This window comes from Zeus faber, assembly GCF_960531495.2.
Source record: "Zeus faber genome assembly, chromosome: 15".
In the NCBI taxonomy this organism is placed as follows: Eukaryota; Metazoa; Chordata; class Actinopteri; order Zeiformes; family Zeidae; genus Zeus; species Zeus faber.
Genome location: NC_137194.1, coordinates 7,936,218 through 7,960,705, shown reverse-complemented (window position 1 = coordinate 7,960,705; position 24,488 = coordinate 7,936,218). Strand labels below are relative to the sequence as shown.

General features: G+C 42.5%; 2 protein-coding genes across 4 annotated transcripts; both read right to left on the bottom strand.

Annotated features, from left to right (window-relative positions):
- Positions 1-91: 91 nt before the first annotated feature.
- On the bottom strand, positions 92-11,589 carry slc2a5 (solute carrier family 2 member 5). 2 transcript variants are annotated; one of them, XM_080015028.1, is made up of 13 exons: positions 10,187-11,589; positions 4,527-4,725; positions 4,290-4,388; positions 4,002-4,162; positions 3,791-3,915; positions 3,554-3,706; positions 3,302-3,427; positions 3,012-3,199; positions 2,662-2,772; positions 2,467-2,568; positions 1,920-1,995; positions 1,586-1,713; positions 92-498 (listed from the first exon to the last, which is right to left on the bottom strand). In XM_080015028.1, the coding sequence occupies exons 2-13, from the start codon at positions 4,569-4,571 to the stop codon at positions 271-273; spliced, it is 1,542 nt and encodes a 513-aa protein (XP_079871154.1). In that variant the 5' UTR covers positions 4,572-4,725; positions 10,187-11,589; the 3' UTR covers positions 92-270. The 2 variants fall into 2 exon arrangements, with proteins under 2 accessions (XP_079871154.1, XP_079871155.1); XM_080015029.1 differs by having other exon boundaries at positions 4,527-4,722.
- On the bottom strand, positions 9,544-23,883 carry gpr157 (G protein-coupled receptor 157). 2 transcript variants are annotated; one of them, XM_080015030.1, is made up of 5 exons: positions 23,351-23,883; positions 17,156-17,369; positions 15,503-15,697; positions 13,669-13,935; positions 9,544-10,267 (listed from the first exon to the last, which is right to left on the bottom strand). In XM_080015030.1, exons 1-4 carry the CDS (start codon positions 23,737-23,739, stop codon positions 13,714-13,716), a joined length of 1,020 nt encoding a protein of 339 aa, XP_079871156.1. In that variant the 5' UTR covers positions 23,740-23,883; the 3' UTR covers positions 9,544-10,267; positions 13,669-13,713. The 2 variants fall into 2 exon arrangements, with proteins under 2 accessions (XP_079871156.1, XP_079871157.1); XM_080015031.1 differs by lacking the exon at positions 9,544-10,267 and having other exon boundaries at positions 12,561-13,935.
- Between the last annotated feature and the right edge of the window lie 605 nt (positions 23,884-24,488).

Here is a 24,488-nt window from a genome sequence, read left to right as displayed (position 1 = left end):
GTAGTTGAATTGCCCTTAGCAGCGGTACCGTAAATATCACAATGGTTCCGCTGCACAGGAAATCCAACCCGGACGGGAATGTATACAGTACAAAGCTCTTTCATGTTTTTCCGACAGGCAGGAACCGAGACGACCATAAAAAAGATTTTGTGTCCATTTGAAGTCATGAAAGCTCTCGGCTGAATTAAACAAGTTCCATTTCATCAAAATGCGATTTTTCCCACAACGGGGGGGAGACTTCCTCCTCTCTCAATGCATCCATTTTTCCCCTCAAAACGACGTGACCTTTCCTGCATCCTCTGCGCCGTCTTTGCTCCCTTTCGGCGGCGAGTCCCCGCCGTCGCCCAGCTTGAGCTGCACTTTGTTATTTCTGGCAAACATCTGGCTCACCTCCAGGAAGGTCTTGCTCTTGGTCTCCGGGACGACAATCCAGATGTAAATCAGCGTCACCAGGCAGATCACGGAGAAGATGATGAAACTGTAGGGGCCCAGGCCTCTCTGGGGACGGGGACACAAATAGGGATGTTTTTGCTTTTCGGAATGAACGCTCCCAGGGATGATTGACTGTGTTCCGATCGGTATGTTGGGGTTTTTTTTTTTGGGGGGGGGGGGGTTGTTCTTTTTCCCGGCTTGTGGTTGTTGTTAATCAAACATTTTGGCTTTTCCGTCACTCACACCCTCCCGGTTTGACTTTCCGGATGATAAATGCAGCATTAATGGAGGAATTAATCAATGGAGGAGTAAACATGGGGAGAGGAGGATGAGTTGTTGTGTTTACACCTCTTTCCAGGATCCCTGTATTCTTGGCTTCTGAGCCAAAAACCAACCCAAGTACGGTTTTACAACTTCTCAGACTTATGAGAAGTGACTTATTATTTATTAATCTAGCCCGCTGCTCAGTTATAGACAGAGGAAGTGCCGAGTGACGACAGACATGACATTTTGCACAAAGATGCTCATCTTTAAAGCTTTAAAACAGATTGTTGTCGTCCGTGAAAATGTTGTTATTGTCTTTCAGACGCCAAAATGGGGCTCCTTGCAGAATATAAGCACTTGAATGTATTGCTTGAAAACACGCAGAAAGTTTAATTGTGAAATGAAACTTTGACCCCTGGTGAAAAAAGTGGAACTTATTTCAAAATCCAAAAGAAAACAGAACTCGGTGAAAGCAGAAGTCCTCCAACCTTTGTTCTTCTCAGGAAAATTAATGAAAGTACTTTTTTATTTTTATTTTAAAACTGCAGTCCCTGTGAGGAGAGTAAGTATTCTATCTTTAATGCATTAACTCACTCTTCTTGAAAGGCTCCAATTTAAATAATAAAAAAATGTAAATGTTCCTGAAAAATTAACAGTGCAGCAGATGGGTGGAGTGGAGTAAGAAATGGAGTCAAAAGTTATAGTGGAGTAGAAACACGATTAGGATGTAGTGAATTAAAATGAATAGAGACCCCTCAAAATGCAGTTTCTGAACTACCTAAATACCCTATTGTGTTAAATTGCGTTACTCTCCTATACTTTATGAGGGACTATCCACCCTTTTGTAACCCGTTGAGGAGCTCTCAGAAGTGAGGTCAGTGGCACTGACCTCCAGGAAGGGAAAAAGCAGGCCCACAGTGAAGTTGCACAGCCAGTGGACGGAGCCCGCCACCATGAAGGCGGCGGGCCGGGACGACTGCCTGAACATCTCGGTGGTCACCACGTAAGGGATGGGACCTGGGGGAGGGTGGGGTAGGGTGGTCAGCCGTGACTCACACCTCTGGGTGCGTCATCGCAGGCTCTCGCAAACACAAGGTATGCAATTACCGAGCTCAGCATCTTAACATATATTTATACATTTCCGCTTGCATCTAAACAACACTCAGGTTGACGCATGGGTTTGGTTAGTTTGTGTAAACAGCTATTGGGCTGCTCAGACTTACTGGGTCCTATGGCATGTCCTATGACATAGATGATGACACAGGCTATGCTGACATAGGGAATCCAGGACACACTCTCCTGTGAAAACAGAACAACAACAGCTGGGAACACGACAGCTGCCATGGTTATGGCTTTTGTCTCAAACGGTAACAAACATAAAATCAAATCTAGTCACGGGGGTTTACGCTTACGCAGCTGCCATCGAGGTGTCTCATATAGATAATGGATGTGCTATATATCTATCCTCGCTTCTTTTCCCCTTTTCAAGGTAATTATTTGTCTATCGGTGACTTAACAAATACATGTGGCATTTAAAGTTAATTGCCGTGGTAAAGGCACTATGGTTTCGCAGGTTGGACCGCAGGGCACTGCAATTACCAGACGGAAGGTTGAGAGCATAAACGCACCACTGGTTTTATGTACCTGTCAAATATTTCCTCTATCAAACACGCAAACATTTTTGAGCCGTAGGAACAACGAGCCACTAGAGGGAAGCAGAGTAATTTGCGTGTACAGTATGTGATCCACACTGCAGATTGGAGAAGTTACTTGGAAGTTGAGGGCGATGCTGAGCAGGACACAGGCACCGCAGCAGATCGCAAAGCCGATGAGGAGCAGCAACCTTCTGCCTGAGGCCTCCACGATGAACACCTGGGGGCATGGACTCAAGGTTGTGAAAGAACCAGGAACCGAATATTTCACTTTTTTTTTTTGTTTTATTTTTTAATATGTGCCGTTACTTACTGCGGCAATGGTCATGAAGACGTTGACCGCCCCAGTTCCCACTGTGACGAACTGGATGTGGTCCTTCTCAACTCCTGCAGAGGCGTAGATGCTGTCTGCATAGTAGTAGATCTTAGAGACACAGATTTTACATTGTGGTTTAACTAATGGGGGAGTATATATAACTAAGCTTTTAATGCATTATCTCATGAGTCTTCATCATTTTTTCATTTTGAACCTTGGGCTCTATCTCTTCAACCACTGATAACAGGCACTGATAACAATGTGTTGAAGAAGGAAACACGCTGATAGTGTGACTGAAACGGGCAAGGAGCTAATTTAGGACGGTGTGGCAACGCCGTGTGGCTCACCGCGTTGACGCCTGACAGCTGCTGGCCCATGTTCATGGCGATGACGGAGACCAGCTGCCAGCGAAGGGAGCGCTGGGCCAGCAGCATGAGCACCGACAGTCGGCCCTCAGCCCGTTCAGACTGGTCCTCCAGACGCATCTCCGACAGCTCCTCTTCCACGTCCTTCCAGCCGCGCAGCCGCTGCAGGGCTGAGGGTCAAAATACTCAAATACCAAGCTCCATATTTCTGCTGTTACATCACAGTTAATCGCAAAAGGGACAGATTTCAGATACGGGTCTTGCGTTTTCACCTTTCCTCGCCGTCTCCTCGTCCCCTTTCTGGATGAGCATGTACCTGGGGCTCTCTGGGAAGAGGGGCAGCAGCAGCAGCTCTATCAGGGCCGGGATTCCTGTCAGACCCAGCATCAGGGGCCAACCTGGACACAGAGTGCAAAGACACCGGTTTCACAAGCGGAAAAAGTGAAACAAAAAGAAAATACAGAGAAAATCTTCCCTTCAAGCTTTATGTATCTGAATACTAGACAGCTTCCTAGGCCCAGTACCTGTGCTGTTGCCCAGGATGCTTCTGAGGCCCAGCACCTGGGCACTAAGGATGCCGATGGTGATGAATAGCTGCGGTACGATGCCAATCGCTCCCCTTAGGTTCTTGGGAGACAGTTCACCCAGATACATGGGCACCACGTTGGACGACAGACCTGCAGACACAAGACCCCGCATCAGAGCTAAGGTCAATTTAATTTCCACTCCCTCTTTTACGAAACAATACAGTTTCTCTGAACCTGCACAGATGCCCACCAACACTCTGGCCAGGATGATGATCTCATAGGATTTGGCAATCTCACTGACTCCCATCATGACTGCAGGAACGATGGAGAAGACGTTGTTGAAGAGGAGCGTGCCCTTCCTGTCGTATGATTATCGATTCATGTTACCTCTCGGGAAAGGGTGTATGATAGTGAACAGAGGGGCTTGGTGTATTTCCTGCCTTACCTCCCCAGTTTGTTAACCAGAGGGCCCACCATGAGGGAGCCGAAGAGCCCGCCCAGAGGGTACATGGACACGGACAGAGACCACAGCAGCGTCAGGAAGTTCTCCTCCATTGCTCGGCCGTAGCGCTCCAGGTGGGTGGCGTTGTAGAACTGCTGCATGAACTGCAGAGAGAGCGAGGGAAACCATGACAGCATGAGACCCGGAGGCCGTTACGCAACAACTGTTACGCTCCTTGTTGTTGCTATTGTTATTGCGGTCACAGCCTCAGCGGTGCAACTCCAGGGTTACCGGTGATGGAGAGTTGACAACTGCCACGTTGTAACCGTACTGAAAGGAAGAACCAAAGGCCGAAACGAGCGTCGCCAACGCAAGGACAGCAGTGAGCCTCTGCCGGGGACATCAGAGGAAAGAAATCCAACTTCAAATCATGTCGTCCTGACGTTCACTGTGTGTCAACCGACACAAATCACAAGGCAGAATTTCAGGACTGCATAGGGTCACATAATGAGAGAGTCTCTGTCTCACCCCTCTCCTCTCCGACGTTCTCCCCCAGTCCTTCTCCTCTGCCATGGCTCTGCTTTGGACTCCTTTTGTCTTTTGTTGTGATCACAGTGCAACGCCGGGCTCCAGGTGACCTTTGGCCACGGGTTCAGAGAGCACAGCGGCATTTACAGCTTTGCGGGGGCTCTGGGGGCGAGGGTTGTCATGGCACTTCCCATTGCTGCTGAGAGAAGATATTTATTCCTCGTGCATGAAGTAGTTTGTAAGTAATGTTCTCTTCGCGTGCAATATCATGGATTTGATCTTAAGGAAGATTGTCAGATCGAGCTGATCATCAGGACTGGGTTGAGACAAGACTGGCATTATGATAACAGCTGTTAAAATAACTTTGTTTTATGTCTATTTATTTAATTTTTTCAATTGCCCTATACTGTATACTGCTTGATTTTCTGTTTTGTAAATTCCCACTCTTCTTACTATTTCATGACCCGAAATATTCTCACCTATTATTCATTCCTCTGCATACAGCAGTTGAGGCAGCACGAGGAGCAAACGTGACACTTGCTTTAATCTTCTGCACGTGACAATAAACTCCACCCTTACATGTAAAAGACACCTGTGTATCTTTATCACTTCTCATTTCCAAGACAATTTTGTTTACAAATGGGAACTGAAACACTCAAATACGAGCCAGCCTATTGACCGGGTTTTGATATATTTCAGAGCTTCAAACTGCCTGGTGGATGTGTCATGTGTTGCAATGTTTTTCTTCTTCAACTCGTCTTGAATGCAATAGCTGTATAATAATATAATTCCCGAGGCTATGTATTCCAAAAGAATATGGGATGCTTTGTGCTTTGCTGCCTCCCCAAGAGGAACATGAAGGAGTTGGATGTTCTCCTGCAGCAAAACATCACATGATAAGGCCAAATGAAAAACTGTAGCTTGGTATATCACACCAAGCTCCAGGCTATAAATGCATCATTTTTAGATTATCATCCCTTAAAATACACTCGTGTCCTTCAGTCAGATCTTCTTCAATGTTGAAACTGTCATGTAATTGCAATAACAATGTTCATAGTATTGTTAAGAGGCTATGCTTTTTGTTTAGTATTTTCAACCTTTGAACTTTCAATTTATTCATTTCCAAAACAAGAAAGAAAACATTGTTCCGATCTTTAACGGTAGGTACTATTAAATCACTGTTATTAAGTGTGTGACGGAAAGAGATGGTGGTCCAAGTCTGAGGCGGGATCAGATTGATCGCGCCTGTTTCTGTCTGGCTATCTTATATGCCAGTGTCCCGATGTCATACCATGGTCACGATGCCACGATGCCACAGCACCGACTGGGCAGGGCGGGACACTCCCCGCCTGGGAGCAGAACACAAGCCAAGCGCCACATTTATCGTTCTAATACATCAGATGATTAACGGAGCGGGTGAAGCTGGCGAAGACAACAATGACAACGACTACAACGCCAATGAAAATAACGTCGGCGACGACGACGGCAACGTTGACAACAACGACTACAATGACGACAACGACGACAGCAATAACAAAGCGTTGAAGACAATAATGATGACAATAATGACAATAACGTAAATTCTTGATTTTTTCTTTTACTTTATTCTAACATATAATATTATATGACATATAATATAATTGATATATAATATATAACATAAATATTATAACAAATTATCTAACTGTATAGGCAGGATTCTATCTATGTCTGTATATCCTTCTTTATCTTGACAACTGTTCATCTGATCTACTTCACACTTGGCAGGTGTATTGCTGGGGACCCGAGGACGTGCACTGTCAAATGTGTTACAATTTCGACACGTGACGTGTAAACTTAATAAACGTCCAAAAAACTGAACAGCGAGCCAGCGGTTGGCTGATAGCGATACCGCAACCTTGAGTTTCTACCGATAGCGACACCAATCCAATACCGTCTTTTTTCCCTCTCTTAGATAACTAAGCTGTTGATAATACATTTGTCTGGATGCACTTTGTTTAACCTAACCATCGAAAAAACATCACGCTCAAACTGTGAAACAAATATTCTTCCCTAGAGGAAGAAATACATAGCCCACAAGTTAGTAATGCACTCCACTCAGTTCTGCAGAGTCAGAGAACCTATCTTCTCATTCAGCTTCTGGTCTTCTGGGACCTGAAACTCATACGTCTCTGTAGACGGGAACACAGGAAATCTGCCACTTCCACTGCTGTTCTAAAAACACAATGCTGATGTTCTAAACACACATTGCTGCTGTTCTTAACACACAATGCTGATGTTCTAAACACACATTGCTGCTGTTCTTAACACACAATGCTGCTGTTCTAAAAACTCATTGCTGCTGTTCTTAACACACATTGCTGATGTTCTAAAAACACAATGCTGATGTTGTAAACACACAATGCTGCTGTTCTAAACACACAATGCTACTGTTCTAAAAACACAATGCTGATGTTCTAAACACACAATGCTGCTGTTCTAAAAACACAATGCTGATGTCTTAAACACACAATGCATTTTCCGGCCACAAAGACATTAGTCTGTCGATCAGTTAAAAAAGTTACATTTACAATTTACATTTAAATGCTTTATGTATATGTTTTAATATTTGTCATTTATTATAGGCATAATAATTAACATAAGTAAATAGTGTACTTTATAGTCCCCAAAATGATTTATTGTTCTAATTGCAAACATCACATAAAACACTGACTTTTTAGTGTTTTAATGTCTTTGATATATATATATATTTTTTCTTTTTCTTTTTTTCTTTTTCTTTTTTATCTATTTTATGTAAAGCACTTAGAATTCTCTCTCTCTCTCTCTCGCTCCCTTAGATGAAGCAGTCAGTGTATGATTAACCTGGGTTATACTTTCACTATTCTACTATACTGTATATTTTAACTGACATTTCACCGGGTTACTTCTTGCCAAGGGACATTTATAATACCGGTTGGACAATAACCCGGGGTTGCATTATATTCTATAATAGAATATTATACTATAGTAGTATACTATATTATTACCATATCATCATACTATGTTATTTTTCTAGGCTATATTATATTTATATTATATACATTACTATTTTATGTTATTTTACTAAACTATATTATTGCCATATCATATCATTATAATATATTATTTTACTAGGCTATACTATATACTTCTTTTTTCAGTGGTGTACTCCCTCTAAGATATTTATGAGGGAGTACCCCCTTCACTGGCACAAAATATTTTTTGGGGGGAAAAAAAAGAACATAAATGGATGTACTGTATGTATGTGGTATGTGGCAGTGTGAACATAAACATTAAAATAGTGGTGCAGAGACTTCAAATTGAAGTTTTGCTCATTAAAAAAAAGGTTGCTGTGGTAGAGCAAGGAGGTAGGCCATCAAACTTGTGTTGGTATGCAGATCTCTCTCTCTCTCTCTCTCTCTGGTGGATGACTGACAGACTGAACCATTGACATTTTGTTGAACTGCCATTAAAATGTCTTAGACAGTCTTAAATTTTGAACTAGCATGCACTAGTTATTCTAACAACAACGACAACAACGACGACAAAAACGACAGCAGCGATGACAACAGTGATGGCAACAACAATGACAACAATGAAAGCAATGATGACAATCACTATGACGACAATGACTTTCTTGATTTTACTTTAATATTCTAACAACAACAGCAATAACAACAATGACGACAACGACAATGACAACAACAACAAGGACAACATTGACAGCGACAACGATGACAACAGCAATGGCGATGACAACAACAAAGTGATGACGACAAAAAAATTATGACAATGACGACAACAACAAAAATGATGACAAAGGTGACAAAGATGAAAATGACAATAACGACAATGATGACAACGACGATGACAACGGCGACGACGACGAGGGTCTTGATTTTACTTTAACATTCCAACAAGAACAGCAAGAACAATGACAACAACGACGAGGACGACGACAACAACCACGTCAACAACAAAAACAACGACAACAGCAACGACAATAATGACAACAACGACGGTGACAACAAGACAACAACAAAGCGGCGATGACAACAAAAATGATGACAACAATGACGACAGCAACAAAAATGATGACAAAGGTGACAAAGATGAAAATGATGACAACGACGATGACAACGGCGACGACGACGAGGGTCTTGATTTTACTTTAACATTCCAACAAGAACAGCAATAACAATGACAACAACGACGAGGACGACAATAACAACCACGTCAACAACAAAAACAACGGCAACAGCAACGACAATTATGACAACAACGACGGTGACAAGACAACAACAAAGCGGCGATGACAACAGAAACGATGACACCGATGGCGACAACCACGACAATGACAATAATGACATAAACTGCAACAATAATGACAACAACAACAGCGACGATGACAGTGACGACAATGACGACAAGTTTCTTGACTTTACTTTAACATTCTAACAGCAACAGCAACAACAATGACACCAATGGCCACAGCGACAACAACCACAAGAGATTCTTGACTTTACTTTATTCAGACTTTGAACACGGGCTTGTGGGAAAAACACGGGGCAGTGTAATGATGTTCAGCCCAGAAGATGGAGCCACGGAGCTGCCAAAGGCACAGTGAGGGCCCTGGCCTTCCAGTGAAAGGCCGGTGATTGATGGAAAATTTGTGCATTATTAAAGGACCTTATTGACTCCCTTATGATGTTTTACTGAATATGTCACCGCAGAGACACACCAGATAATTATTCACAAAGCTACCATTAATCTCTCCCTGATACATCAGAATCGGTATGTGTTTATTCCACCAGGACATTTACATATACAAGGAATTTGTCATTGTGAGAGTTGGTGCGACAATTAGCATAAAAAAAAAAAAAGCTTAACAGTTTGAATTTTTTTTGTTTTTAAATATAATAATAATAAAATAACAGAATAAAAACGTAAATCATAATAAAATGGTAATAGCTAAATACAGTATAACCAAATAGCTGAAAATACCAAACAGAAAAAGGCAAATATATAAAAATATAGAGATAATGTGATCCTATGCACAGGATAAATAAATGGCACGGGTCTATAGGATATAAATGATATATTATTGCTATGTACAATGTTGTATACTTCTACATCACTACTCACTCCATCCCACTAACAAAACAAAATACAAAAAAAGCATTTGCACAACCAATCAAAGTCACATTTGAATGTGACTTTGTTAAAACAAAAGTGTATGTTTAGTGTCAAATCTTTGGTTTATAGGCTCATTGCCAATATCTTGTTTAGTTCCTGTTTAAGGCTTATTATATTTAAAAAGGTCTTTTTAATTTGTATATTTTATCTGCAGTGTTTTTCTGTTATTTCTAGGTAATATTTGTTGTTTTATCACTAGGTATAGTGTATATTGCCATACTTTTTCATATTATTATTGTATTGCTTCATCATTATTTTGCTACTGCTTTGATATGAGCTGATCAACAATACGATAGCTATCTATCTGTCTGTCTGTCTGTCTGTCGTCTGTCTTGCCTAATTTAGAACACACCTACTATACATTTTGGGGTAAATGTGTTCCGACATCAGTTCCAAAAAGCCTGCTGGGCATAAAACGCCTCCATTAACAGCCGCCAACATCATACCTGGAGACATTTTTCATTCGCTGGGCTGCAGCTGTGTACGCTTCAGCCAACTCTCCAAACCAATAGAATGATGAACTCCACCTGGAGAAAACAGAGTGCGCCATTTGATCAACATATTAAAGCATCATTGATTGACACTACCCAACCGGCCATAATCATGTGTTGTCTCATCACAATACAATACCACTAACAGGTGATAAACAATAACATTTAACTCGTGACCGGCCGTTTAAAAAGCGCTCTGCAGTGATGTGGCGAGCCCAATTCTGCAAGCACAGCGTTTGACAGGCGAGAGAGAAAGGCAATTAAGTGAAAATCGCACCCTCCCCAAAGGTTGTTGAATTAAATTTTGCCGAATTCAATTTAACCTAGTGACAACTGAGACCATAAAAGATACATATATTTCGGCGAGCGCAACACATGACCTCCGGAGAGGGGTCACGTAAGCAAAATAACAGCTCGTGGATAAAGCGGAATGACAGCCACGTCGCAGCACAAAGGAGCGCTCCTCCGGCTCCTCCGGCTCCTCCGGCTCCTCCGGCGCTCCGGCTCCTCCCGCTCCTCCCGCTCCTCAGGCGCCCACCACAGCAATCAATCATGTTGATCGTAGCTTATCAGCTTAATGACAGGCTCATGAAGAATTTGGTAGAGCTTCAAAGCAGATGCAGCGCAGAGGAGTTGAGGTCGTTACGAAAGACCTTCCGGCAGGACGTTGGGGGAGAGGGACGCCCGCGCTATTTATTTGTATTTATTTTGATCTGTAGCTCAGCTGGGTGAACGGCGTTCAACCGCCAGAGGGTGGCACCATGAGGTCCAGCATGTGACCAGACCGCAACGTCAATAAATGGGAGCTTTGTTTTGATGTCAAGTTAAAACGCTCTTTGGTTTGATACAACCACGCTCCGTGGCTCAGCATTCATAGCAAAATAGATAAATAAGTCAACATACCCACCAGTGTTTCCCAAATGAAATAATCCCAAGGCACGACACCACAATCCTGTTAACCGCTACAAACGTCAGAAACATAGAACTGTGCTTATGATTATGACTTCATAATAGTGACACTCAAACAGTTTGTTCGTAGCGAACAACTCACAAAAAGTAAAAGAGTGAACCTTCAATTCACAAACTGAAATAATCACTGAGGACAGATTTAAAGTCCAAGGCATAAATGTTTGGCTCATTTCGTACTGGATGTGACTTGAGTTCACTTCTGAATGAAAAGATTCCTGGGGGAATTCCATTCACAACCCAGAGCCAAACTGGCTCTTCTGACGCTTCGGAAGGCCTCCCTCGCCCGCCGCGCGTCCGTGTGCGAGCAAACCAAGAGTCGAAAAAGACCCAATTGCCAAAACAGTCGAAACCTTTCATCACTATGAAGAGTGAAACTCGATCTTGTTCTGATAAACTCAGAGCTGTTATTATTAGATTCAACTAATTGTCATTGCACAGCTGGAACGGATGAATTAGTGCAGCCTAAGCACAAGTTATTTCCATCATAAAAAAAAAAGTGGAATTTGAAAGAAAGCTCTCACTGCACACTAGTGAAATACACTGGTATTGAGTTTATAAAAAAATGTCAATCAATAACAAACAGAGAATAAATTGAGTGTGATTAAATCTTGAGTAATAATTTAATGAGCACTTGGGCACTTAAATCGTTTTTTTTTAAATGTTTTTGTTTTTTTTATTTAATTATTCATTCATTTGAGAGAGCCATGTGTAAAGAAATCATTTTCTAAACACGAGGCAAAGTTCAGACAACAAGTCATTGTAATAATAATAATAAATGTAGCTGCAGGCAGCAATACACGGGGTCCAGTTTTAGGTTTTAGGTACGTCTTACAGTTTTTCCGGGTTCTGTGAAGTTGGAACGGTGTATTTTAAGAATTACAATCGTTGCTGGAAGACGCAGTGGACACAAAAGAAAAGGACGGTTCTTCCAACGGTTCTGAGAACTTCCTGCAGTGCCGAAACGTCTTCTTTGAGCGACTATAGTTTCCGCGGTTTTGTAAAACACAGCACGAGTTACGGTTTTCCGAGTTTCCATTAAATGCAGCCCTGGCTCAACCTGTCTGTCCAGATGTCGTAATTGCAAGTGGCTGTGGCTGGAGGGGAATGACTCCCGAGAGACCAAGCTTGGACTATATATCTTTGGATGATGATGTCACAAAGCGGCCCGCTCCTGAAACGAATAAAATTCCGACAGTTTTTCACAAATCTTTGCTCCGAATGTCGAACGATATTGATAAAACTGGAACGACATCTCGAAAGACATTTGAAACGTCACGGTTCTCATGAGACCCAAACCATGTCTCTGCGCACTGGTGTTGTCGTGTTTCAGATACTTACAGATTTAGCCCGAAAAATGAGATAAGAGATAAAAAACAATTTTTACATTGCGGTAACAATATTGCAGGCTGGACCCCTTATAATAATAATAATAATAATAATAATAATAATAATAATAATAATAATAATAATAATAATAATAATAATAATAATAATAATAAAACAAAGATTATTGTCAAGGAGAAGTAAACTGCATTCATATTATATTTAAATATAAGACAAAATAATCAACGTATGAATGATTTTTTAGCTATTGTTTGGTAATAGGTGTGTAATAAGTGATAAAATGTGTGATAAAAATCCAGGCTCAATGTAAAAAATAAAAGTACAAAAGTTAGAAAACAATTCTTTCAGATCACATCCCAATGTTACAAAACGCATACTGTACACACGCCATGATGGTTTCTAAGCGGTACAACAAGTACCGTTTTTCTACCGTATTCCGATATAATTTAAGATGTATAGAGATTCTCACCGAGATATGTTTAAAAAGGACAAAAAAAAAAATGAACATAATCAATACGTTCAACTCCCAGCAGCCTAAAAGAAGCTGGGCTCAAATTGCCTTACTGGTCAGCACATTTTACATTTTAGCTTACACCTCTGACCATTCCCCCGATCACAGCTCACTTTTTTTGTTGTCACTTTATACACTTTTATATATATATATATATATATATATATATATATACATACACACACACACACACACACACACACATACACACACACACATACATACACACATATATACATTTTCTCAAGCTTGTAATTGCTCTGTCGTCCACTAGAGAAATTTGAAGGCCACTATCCTAAAGACTGGATCCTTCTTCTCCTTCTTCTCACACAAGCGAACATACACGAGCGTCATTGGGCGGACGTCTGCGTGGCTGTCTGCGTTTGTACTCGTACGATTCGTGTATAACGTTACGTGTCCGCTGGTGTGGCAGTGTCACATTCAGTTAAACCACATCGTACGGAAAACGTGGAAGGGAAAAAAAAAAGGAATTTCGCGCGTAGCGTCGCAGAGGCACAAACCAGTCTTCGCGGGGGCCCGAGGCGGCAGAAGGGAGAGGCCGTCCAACACCCCCTCTCCCTCCCCTCCACCTTCCCCCATTGCCTCCCTTTACCTTCGCCGGACGTTGTGCGCCTTGTCCTCACAAATCGCTCCCAGCTCAGCTGGAGCCATTCTCTGCTTGGGCCGGCGTCTCTGCCCCCGACGGCGCTTTGCCGGAGGGAGGGTTGGGGTGGGAATGGGAGGCGGCCCCGGCGGCCCCGGTGGCGTCTGGGTCTTTGGAGCAGCAGCACAGTGCTGCATGGAGCCGGCCGCGAATGGGACGGGTGAACAGCACGAACATGATGCAGTTGGCGGCTCCTTGGAAGGTGTTGCCGATGCCCTGCTGGCCCGGAAAGAACAGAAAGAAAAGAAAGGAAAATAGCGCTCGGTGCTGCATAATGCGCTAAACATCAGAAACATGTAGAAACACTCCGAATGAATACTGAGGTCTGAAGTCCAAGGCGAAAAAAGGCCGGAATGCTGAACGACTCTTTTTACTGAGTGACTTAGAACTCAAAGGTCAAGAGTCGAATCTCAAAAAAAAGTCGAAGATTTCATCACTATGAATAATGTAATTTGTTCAAGATCAACAACAGTGGAGCGGGAGCTCTGGGAGGGACTGGGTGACGTGACATTTTGAATTTTTGTTTGGACTGTGCAGCATGGCTCAAATAAAACCATTAAATTAATAGAATAATTCAAAATGTTGTGTTGCATGAGTAGCTGTTTAATTTGCACACTCACATTTGACATTACAACACACGAGCGAATCGCCTCCAAACGTATGCCGGGTAATACATGCTGTGTCATCAACAAATGCCAGAGAAATGCGTCACCACCAACCACACTTCCTGTCAACCTTGTGACTGCTGAGCTCTCATTCTCCAAACTAAAAATAATTAAAAACTATCACTAACTACTCACACAATCGCTGTCACAGCGATCGCAGCCTGTCAGTAGTGCTGAACTCTTAGGTTGTGTGTGCACACTGTCGTGCACACACAGGATTTGTGCTGTGCAGGCGGGCACGTATTGTAGTGCTATTTTGTTTCCCTTATAAGTCCATTTTAACTAATCAAACAACATTAAATAAGACCAACAAACAGACAGAAAAATAGACAAACCAAAATGGTCTAGATTTAGTTCAGACCATTTAGTCCTGTAAGCCCCACTGCTGTGCAGTGGCCATCTGTGTGTTTTGTGGTGATGTCTCAAATGCTTTGAATTTGTGTGAGAAAAATGTAACAAGGCTTGTAAACGGCAGTTAAGCAGGCGGGCATGTTCATGCGTTTGTTGTTAAGCTATGTAACGTCTCGTTGAAGGGCCCGGTCGTGTGCCCTGCACCAGGCGCTTTAACTTACTCCACGATTGAGTAATAAAAATACAATAATTCTAATAAATAAATAAATAATTAAAAAGACACATCATGGTACATGAAGTAAATAAGGAGCAACAAAGAAAATCCACTACAAGTATACCCACAAAACAGTACAAATTGGACGCTTTATATCCAAAAAATGTACTTTCACGATGGAAAATATTGGGACATATTACTGTCCACAATAATCATAAGGTGACAATTCTTGACCTAGATAGATGACGTTACACAGCAAAAAAAAAAAAAAAATCCTAAAAATGGATAAGCCTGAAAAATAATATAAATTAATTCAAAATAATTGATAATAATAGTAATAAAATAATTCAAATAAATAAAAAATAAAAAATAAAAAATACAACAACATTGTAGGTCAGAAAACAAATAAGAAGTACAAAAAAATACACTTCAACTATACTCACAAACAGTACAAATGGGTATAGGACACTTTATATACTTTCAAGACGGAAAAATAAAAGGGTTTTTTTTTACATGTTACATCCACATTGAGGTTCAAATCTCCCGGACTCACGTGCAGGGTGACCAGGACGGGGTTGTGCCTGGCCGGGGAGCCGGCGAGCATCAGCACGAAACGCACGGTGCTCCACACGCGCAGCGCGATGAAGATGACGGGGATGAGGGTGAGCTTCCTGTCGGCCATGACGGAGAAGGAGTGGGAAAGGCGGCTGCTGGCCAAGATGGGGCGATACTCCGACAAGGCTGCGTGCTACACCGGACACATAACACAGTTAGGAAACTTTTATCATGAATGAAAATATTAATCAGAATCAGAATCAGTTCATTTCCGTGGTTCCAATTTATTTTTCGTGGTGAGGTTTGGTGCGTTTCTCTATAGACGATTTTTTTTTAACCGTAACAGTCTGAAAAAATGGAAAATAAAATAATGATAATACAATAAAATCAAATAGAAACAGACAAAAAAAGAAAAACAAATACAAATGGCCAAAAATACAAACCAGAAATAGTCAAATAAATAATAATATATAGAATATACAAAATGTGATATGCACATGATAAGTTATTGATATGGATTTATAATGTATAAATTATAAATATAAATTTTTGCTATGTACTAACTAACTTGTTACGGTTGTACAGTGTGGTACAGTGATACCAATGTTATTGCACGTAATACACTTTTTATGTAGTAGTTAGAATATGGATTTACATAACAGACCTAAAATTAAAAAAACAAATGTGCTGCATGATATATTGGTTTTAGTAAAAGAAATATGCATATGTTTTAATGAAGATTTCACCAGGATTATACTTTCACTATTCTACAATCCTATACTAGATATTTAAACTCACTTTACACCGGGTTATTTCTTGCCAATGGACATTTATAATACCTATGGGACAATAACCCGTATAATAGTATATTGTACTATACTAGTATACTATATTATTACAATATCATCACACTATGTTATTTTACTGGGCTATACTATGTTTGTTTTATATACTTATATGCTATTTTATGTTTTTTACGATACTATGTTTTACTATATCATATCATTATAATATGCTATTTTACTAGGCTATAATTTGTTTTTTTTAGTCGTGTACTCCCTCTATGATATTTTTGAGGGAGTACGCCATTCACTGGCACAAAAAATTTTTGGGAGGAAAAAAAAAAGAACATAAATGGATGTACTGTATGTAAGTGGTATGTGGCAGTGTGAACATAAACATTAAAAGAGTGGTGCAGAGACTTTAAATTGAAGATATGCTCATTAAAAAAAAGGTTGCTGTGGTAGAGCAAGGAGGTAGGCCATCAAACTTGTGTTGGTATGCAGATTTTCCGAACCGGGAATTTTTTATAGATTATTTATAACCAATATTCCTAAAAGTAACACATTTTTAGAACATTTCTGAGTACCCCCTGCAGTACCCCACAGTACCCCTAGGGGTATGAAAAACACTGTGCTATACTACTAGTTATTATACTTTGGTCATTATAATATCAACCTACATTAAAAATCATTATAAATAGTATATACTTTGCTTTAATTTAGTATATTCTTAACCATCATTTTATAATTATTAGTAACTGTGACAACAGAATTTTTCCCCATGGGGATTAATAGAGTGTCAGCTTATCTCATCTAACCTCCTCTTCTCTCATCTCATCTACTCTTATCCTATCTCATCTTTTCCGTACCGCTCTGTGGATGTGTCTTTTGATCAGGATGTAGAGGACGGGTAAGGTGAGGTAGGCCAGGACCTCCCAGATCTTCCCAGTGAGCAGCATCCACAGCACGTGGTCCGGAGCCTGGATGCTGACCCAGCACCAGCCCACCGACACCTCAGAGGCATCAAAGCCGATCTTGTGGAGGCACACGGCCGCTACTGTGATGGCGAAAGGAACACCCCAGCTGGGGAAACAGGGTCAGAGGAATTAAGTCACAATCAAACTGTCTCTCATCACTATTTCTCGTTTCTTGCATCTGAACATCCCAACATGATGTAGGCAGTGGCTCCTTGGAAGGTGTTGCTAATGTCAAAACAAAAAACACTCAACGCTGGTTTGATTGGCAATTTGGAGGAAATGTAATGGCCGGGGCAGGGAGATACTCAGGTTTTAGAGCTGCAATATCCATAATGCAGGGATTCATAACTACGAGTAACCATGCGCATTTCCTGCATTTCATTGAAATAATTATGCTGTACATTCTTGAGCCATTTATTATTATTTAATTACTACTTAATTTATTTTTAACAGGTGGACTGCTTATAAGTATGTATACATTGTGAATTTAGTGTACATTCTCCTATTGTTACTCTGTACTTTATGCTTCCCCATTGAGCTGCTGCAACGCCTGAATTTCGCCGACAAGGGATCAATAAAGTACTATCTTATCTTATCCTATATACAGCAGTGTTTTCAAAACCTTCATTCTCCCAGGGTAACACTTTTCAGAAATGAAATAACCCCACGCCAGCACACTACTATCCTGCTAATCACTAAAAATGTCACAAACATTTGGATAATTATGCTTATTATTATGGCCTACTAATATTTAGTGATGCAAGATTCACAAAGGATTTGTTCGGAGCGAACGACTCTTTCAAGTGAATCTGGAGTCTGGAGTAACTCCGGCAAAATAGTGAAAACAATTATAGGGATGAAGCCCAGCCAGCTGCTGTACAAATATCATCCAGCGAAGCAGCCCGAAATTAAGCCCATGAGGCAGCCATACCCATGGTTGAGTGGGCCACCACACTGATGGGAGGGGGCACACCTGGAATGCTGTAGGCCCTAGCTATTGCGTCAATCACTGGGCCAGACGCTGCTTGGACAAGGCTTGGCCTCACACTGAATCTCCAGAGCAAACAAAAAGCCTAATTGAGCTGGTGTGGGCCACATAGCTTCTCAGGGCCTGAACAGGGCACAGTGATTCAGGAGAAACATGAGGTGGAGGATGAAAAGCCTCCAAAACTAACTGGCGAGAATCAAAGGACCGAGGTAGGAGTTTGGGTTGAAAAGCAGGATTTGGAAGGAGAGAAACCACAGAGCCTTCTTCCCCGAGCCACAAACATGACGGGTGTATAGACAGTGCACGTAATTCACTCACACGCCTTGCAGAGGCAATGTCAAGCAAAAAGGCAGTCTTGAGTGAGAGGAGATTCAGACTCAGACCGGCTCAAACGGAGATCCCTCAACAGCGTTCAGGACAAGGTGCAAGCCCAAAGAGGGAAGCATGCAGGCGATTGGCGAAGCCTCCTTACCCCTCTGAGGAATCAGCTAGCAAGAGGGTGTGAGCCAATTGTCCAGTCACCAATATGATCATGGCAGTAAGATATGACTGCCAAATAGCTCCTCAATGTTGACTCAGCGAGCCCCGTCTCGAAGAGGGGCTGAAGAAAGCACCACCGTGACGACACATGACTGTGGTAGTTCCACATGCCACATGCCAATCGAGTGGCTTTTTCAGTGCCCTCCCACACAGGGACAAAGGTGACTGTGTAGAAACGTTCCAGTTTATTGAAGAGAGTGGGCAAGATGGAACAAGCAGCCCATTCTCTTGTGGGCTCACCTTCTGTTTTGCGGACCACTTCTTCAGAGGCCACATGTGAAGCAACGGCAATGGCACCACCTCGGCAGCTGCAGCCATCAGACTGAGCAGCCTATTTTTTTGCTGCACTATACGGCTACCTGTTTCTCAACAGTGAAATGGGATAAACTCTCTCTCAAAACATAGATCCTCTCTGGCGTCAGAGAGGCTCGCATCAGGACTGAATTTAATACCAATCCGAAAAAAGTCGCTGTTCTCGAAGGGGTACGGTTATTCTTCTAATGTACTTTACGGGGATGCAAAATTGAAATAAGATAAATAGACTTTTTGTATATATACAGATATGTACAGTAAAATGGCCTGTGTACACCATTATTTATTATACTACAGTATGACACAGCAATACAGCAACAGTACAGTATGCAGTACAATGTGCAACATACATTATAGTAATGCAGTGGGGGCCTATGTATGTGTCTCAGTGAGAGACCCTGGTGAGTTCAGCATTGACAGCTCCTATGGCTTGCGGGAAGAAACTCCCACTCAGTCTCTCTGTTCTTACTGCATGACTGCAGAACACAGTAAGAACGCATGACTGTGTTCTTACTTTCCTGACCGCAGCAGCTGGAACAGTCCATTGTTAGGGTGGTGAGGATGCTTCATGATCCTGCGGGCTCTGCTACTACACCTCCTGGAGTGTAAGTCCTGCAGGGAGGGGAAGGTAGTTCCAGTGGTACGTTGGGCTGAACGCACCACCCTCTGCAGAGCCCGCCTGTCCGGAGAAGTACAGTTCCCAAACCAGGCAGTGATGTTGACTGCCAGGATGCTGCCCACTGCTCCCGAGTGTACCCACTACCCAAAGATAAGAGTGTCTGTGTGTTAAGTCCATGTTAAGTCCTCCATGATGTAGACTCCCAGGTACTTGAAGCAGCTCACCCTGTCGACAGAAGTCCCATTAATCACCAGCAGCGCGTGTGTCCTTGGTTGTGATCCACTCCTAAAGTCCACAATCAGCTCCTTAGTTTTGCTGACGTTCAAGAGGAGGCTGTTGTCCTGGCACCAGAGTGACAGATCAGCCACCTCCTCGCAGTAGGCCTTCTTGTCGTTGTTGGTGATCAGGCTCACCACGACAGTGTTGTCAGAAAACTTGATGATGGTGTTGGAGCTGGACCTGGCCACTTAGTCATTTCTGTACGGGGAGTACAGTAGTGGGCTGAGGACACAGCTCTGGGGGGATCCTGTGTTCAGTGTGAGGGCGCTGGACGTGTGCCTCCCCACCCTAACCACCTGGGGCCTGGCTGGCTGTGAGGAAGTCCAGGCCCAGGAATGTCCTTCGCCTGAAGGTCATCCATCTTGTTCTCCAGGGACTGGACATTGGCAAGAAGGATGCTTGGTAGAGGTACAGCAACTGCATTGAAGTTATTGTCCTTGTTGATCGTGTTGGCGCGTAGAATCTCCGCCAGCCACTTTAAATCTGCGGATAAAATGTCCTGAAGTTGTTCTTCCAGGGAACTTTTTAAATCCACGAGTGCATCGCGGTCGGAGATCACTGCCCCCAGAGCATTCACGCAGGTGACCACAAAGGGCGGCGCCAAGCCGAACAAAGCACGTATGCTCTGCATTGATAGAAAAGCTGGAGGTATTTCCTATGGATCTGGTGAATGGAGATGTGAAAATACGCATCCTTTAAGTCCACCGTGGTGAACCAGTCGGCGTCCATTATGGAAGCAGACGATTTAGGATAGGACAGAAGCTGCCGTCCTTCTTCGGCACGAGGAAATAGATTGAATAAAAACCCTGTCAGGCTGCCACCAAGGGCAGGGTTGTTATTCCTCCCTTTTGCAAAAGACACCTGACCTCTATTGAAAGACCATCAGAGCCTGTCTCTCAGTAAGGCGGGAATGATGCCCCGAAACCGAGGGGGCTTGGATTTGAATTGAAGTCTGTACCCTGACTCTAGGGTGCTGAGCAACCAAGGGTACCAGGAATAATGGCACCACTGATGGAGAGGCTGAGCTGTAAAGTACTGTACCGGAGGTTGGCAACAATCACCAATGAGGCCGACCACTGGCCGCATGAGTGTTGGGAGCTCACCAGCGGCAACCTGCACCTGGCTAAAGGAAGGGCGAGGCACTTGGCTGGAGGAGCTTGTTGATGATGGACCCTGGAAGGTGATCAAGTCATTCACCAGAATGGGCCGGGCAACCGAAGGGGCACCACGCGCATTGCTGCTCCCAGCAAAACCATTCACGGTGGGCCCCACTGGAAGCTGTCGAGTGTGTTATCGTGTGAGACTGCTGAATGTCCCTCAGAGTCTGAGTGAAAAAAAAAGTTTTAAAAAATGAGCCGTCTTGATCTACATAGGGTACTCTTCACGGAGCCTGGCATGTTGCACTGTTGTGTTTCCTCTACAGTAGCCCAGACGGGACAAACCAAACACTGGCTCTAGAAAGGTGTTTTTGCTGTTTTCATGAGTTTCGGGGCCACCATCTCTTCCACCACCGGTGGCCGCCATGTTGCGCCGCCAATTCAGTTGGTTGCGATCTGCAACCTCGCCACTAGATGCCACTAAATTCTATACACTTCACCTTTAAGTTTTTAAATAGGCCTCTTTATGGCAGATTAACATGGATTTATTATTTTAAAAAAAATGCAAAATGCAAACATACTTATCTACCCTAGCATACACTGAGCAATACATATCATTTTATCTTATTATTATTATTATTAGTTGTTGTTATTGTTTCTGTAAAGTCTATACAAGCCCCAATAAATATAGCTGTTCATTTGAATGAACTTAATTATCCATCCTCTAAAAATAAATTCAGAATGTTATCACAGAATGCTATCTCAGGGGGTAATTTGAATCCAAACAGGCAAAAAACACTGGAAAATAACCAGACCAATACGACTTACCTTATTCATTATTACATATACTGTCTGTAGCCTATCTGCATCGAAACTCACCCAAAAAGGAATGAAAACAACCAGTTCAGGTTTTGTTTTTTTGGTTCTAAATCACTGAACCGTAGGAAAGCAAAAAAAAAAAAAAAAAAAAAGCAACTATGATAATTACAATACAATATGTGATATCCAGTTGGTTTGATACTACCGACAAAATGTACTTATTGTTAGTCGCTTTGGACAAATGCGACTAACTGATAAATAACGTATTGTAACGTAATTTACTTTTCTATAAGTTGTTATTATCCATAACAATCATAAGGAGACAATACTTGGCCTGCATAGAATAAGTACGACAAGAAAAACAGCAATAAATATAGCTACAGGCAGCAATATGCGGGGTCCAGGGTAGTCGGCCCTTCGTTAAAGTTCAATGGACAAGTATGCTCTGGCTCTCTGTTGCTCTCCGTGTGTTTTTTGACTGCAGAGGTTCATTCGTTCCGGCCTTGTTACAGTGTAATTCTATGATTGGGGGGGTGTATGCGGCTGTGGGGGAGTTTCCTACACCACAACCATCAGTCATCATTCTGAGGTAGGTGTAGTATTGTGGCTAAAATGATAATCGCGATTATTTTAGTCACCATTGTGATCATGATTTTATTTATCACGGTTATCCATTTTGGGGAACAGAATTATTTTATTGCACTTTGTAAATCAACAGAAAACTGCCTCCACAATAACATTGCATTTTCTAAACCTATAATATGTAGTGTGCTACACATCTTTGTTGTAACTGTTACTCTTTGTAAATCTCAGAGGCATCTGGAGGGGAACCCAAAAACACAAAAAGAATGAAAATATGTCAAAACACATACACAATAAATACATATTCCTTGTATTATATAATTGCTTATGGTTATTGTTTCCAATAATTATAATTCAGGAGGTTTGTATACATTGATAACTCTGGAATGTCTATAAATTCTGAGTCCTTTTATTAAAGTCCAATCGTGACTTCTTCCACAATATTGAACGGATCTGGGTGAAACCCAAAAGATGCCTTGTTGGAACCGACCCGAATACACATCTTATTCATCACTGGACTGCAGTGCTGTCGTGTGACCTGCGCTCCCCATCATTTGCTCATGCTGCAATGATGAAAAATACAGTCTTTTACAAAATTATTCGACAATAATGGACTGATCTGGATCAAATTTGGACGACGGTGTGTCGGAACTGCCCCGAATACACGTTTTATTCTACTTGTCTGTGAGTGCGGCGGATTATTATTATTACTATTGTTATTGTTATTATTATTATGTTTTTTAATAATAAGAACAAGTTATTTATAATAAAATAATAAATCCAATCAAATTAAATTATAATATATACATAGTAATAAACAAAAACAAAAAAAACAATCAAAGCGCACTCACCTGGCAACGTGGAAGAACAGCACCAGCCTGTCGGCCAGGCCCTGGTTGGACTTGACGATGAAGATGTAGAGGTACAGCGCGATGGACACGGTCCAGAAGAAGGAGCTGGTGTTGGAGAAGGTGGACACGGCTCCCTGGACCACGCAGTCCGCGGAGTCCGCCTGGAACTCCCTCCACACCCCGTAGGCGTAGGAGGCGGCGGAGAGCAGGTCGGCCACGGACAGGAAGACCAGCAGCCTCCGCGGGGTGGTCCTCAGGTCCGGCCACAGCACGTAGCAGCAGATGGTGAGAGAGGAGCCGACGAAGGACAGGGCGCAGGAGAGCAGCACCACCGCCTGCTCCCACACGGGCACGGTGACGGACACCGCGGTCTGGTTGGCACCAGCCATGCCGGGGCGCTGGAAAAGTTTCGCTCAGTTTGACGCCGATGGTGATAACGACGACAGGGGCATCGTCCGCTTGTTATGAGGTTTCTCGCGCCGTGGGCTCTCTTACAAACGGGAGAAACGGCGACATGATTCGGTTTTTTCTCTCCTCCGGTTTCGCTTACTTTGAACTGTTGTTGTAGTACTCGTGACGCGAGACGCGCGGACGGATCGTCGGCGGCGAACGAGTCACCGGGGGGCGCTGAGTCCGAAGCCGCTTCCAAAACCGAATCCAAAGACGGATCCGACTGTTGCAACCCCGCGATTTAAAACCTCAGCACATGCGCTGCAGCGCAGTCGCTTTGCATCGCAGCGTGTTGCAGGAGCACTCTTCTGGGCTGAATATTACAAAAAAATAAGAAATGAATAAAATAAAAAATTCCACCAGCGAGAATTTAAAACTTGAGTGTTTTCATTTCGTGTTTGGAAACGTGCGCTCAGATAATAAAACAACAACAACAACAACAACAACAACAACAACCCCACAATGAGTTCACATAAGAAAAGATTTTTTGATAGTAAATACGGTGACACCCAACGATAATGTTACTACCTCCGTCATTTGATATACTTTTTTATATTCTTATTTGCGTCGTTTTAAGCAGTTCAGTTCCAATTGCTCTAAATTCATCGCAACAGTTGGGGGGGGGGGGGGGGGGTATATATTGTGAGAATTCCGTTCGCAACTCGTCCAGCGCACGTTACACCAAACT

Coding starts and splice junctions, on each gene's coding strand:
- slc2a5 (XM_080015028.1), bottom strand. CDS start 4,571: ATGGCAGAGGAGAAGGACTGGGGGAGAACGTCGGAGAGGAGAGGG. Junction 3,707..3,790: donor GTTGGTGGGCATCTGTGCAG/GTTCAGAGAAAC, acceptor TTGTGTCTGCAG/GTCTGTCGTCCAACGTGGTG. Junction 2,569..2,661: donor TCTTCATGACCATTGCCGCA/GTAAGTAACGGC, acceptor CCATGCCCCCAG/GTGTTCATCGTGGAGGCCTC.
- gpr157 (XM_080015030.1), bottom strand. CDS start 23,739: ATGGCTGGTGCCAACCAGACCGCGGTGTCCGTCACCGTGCCCGTGTGG. Junction 17,370..23,350: donor CTGTTCTTCCACGTTGCCAG/GTGAGTGCGCTT, acceptor CTGTTTCCCCAG/CTGGGGTGTTCCTTTCGCCA. Junction 15,698..17,155: donor AAAGACACATCCACAGAGCG/GTACGGAAAAGA, acceptor TGTCCGGTGTAG/CACGCAGCCTTGTCGGAGTA.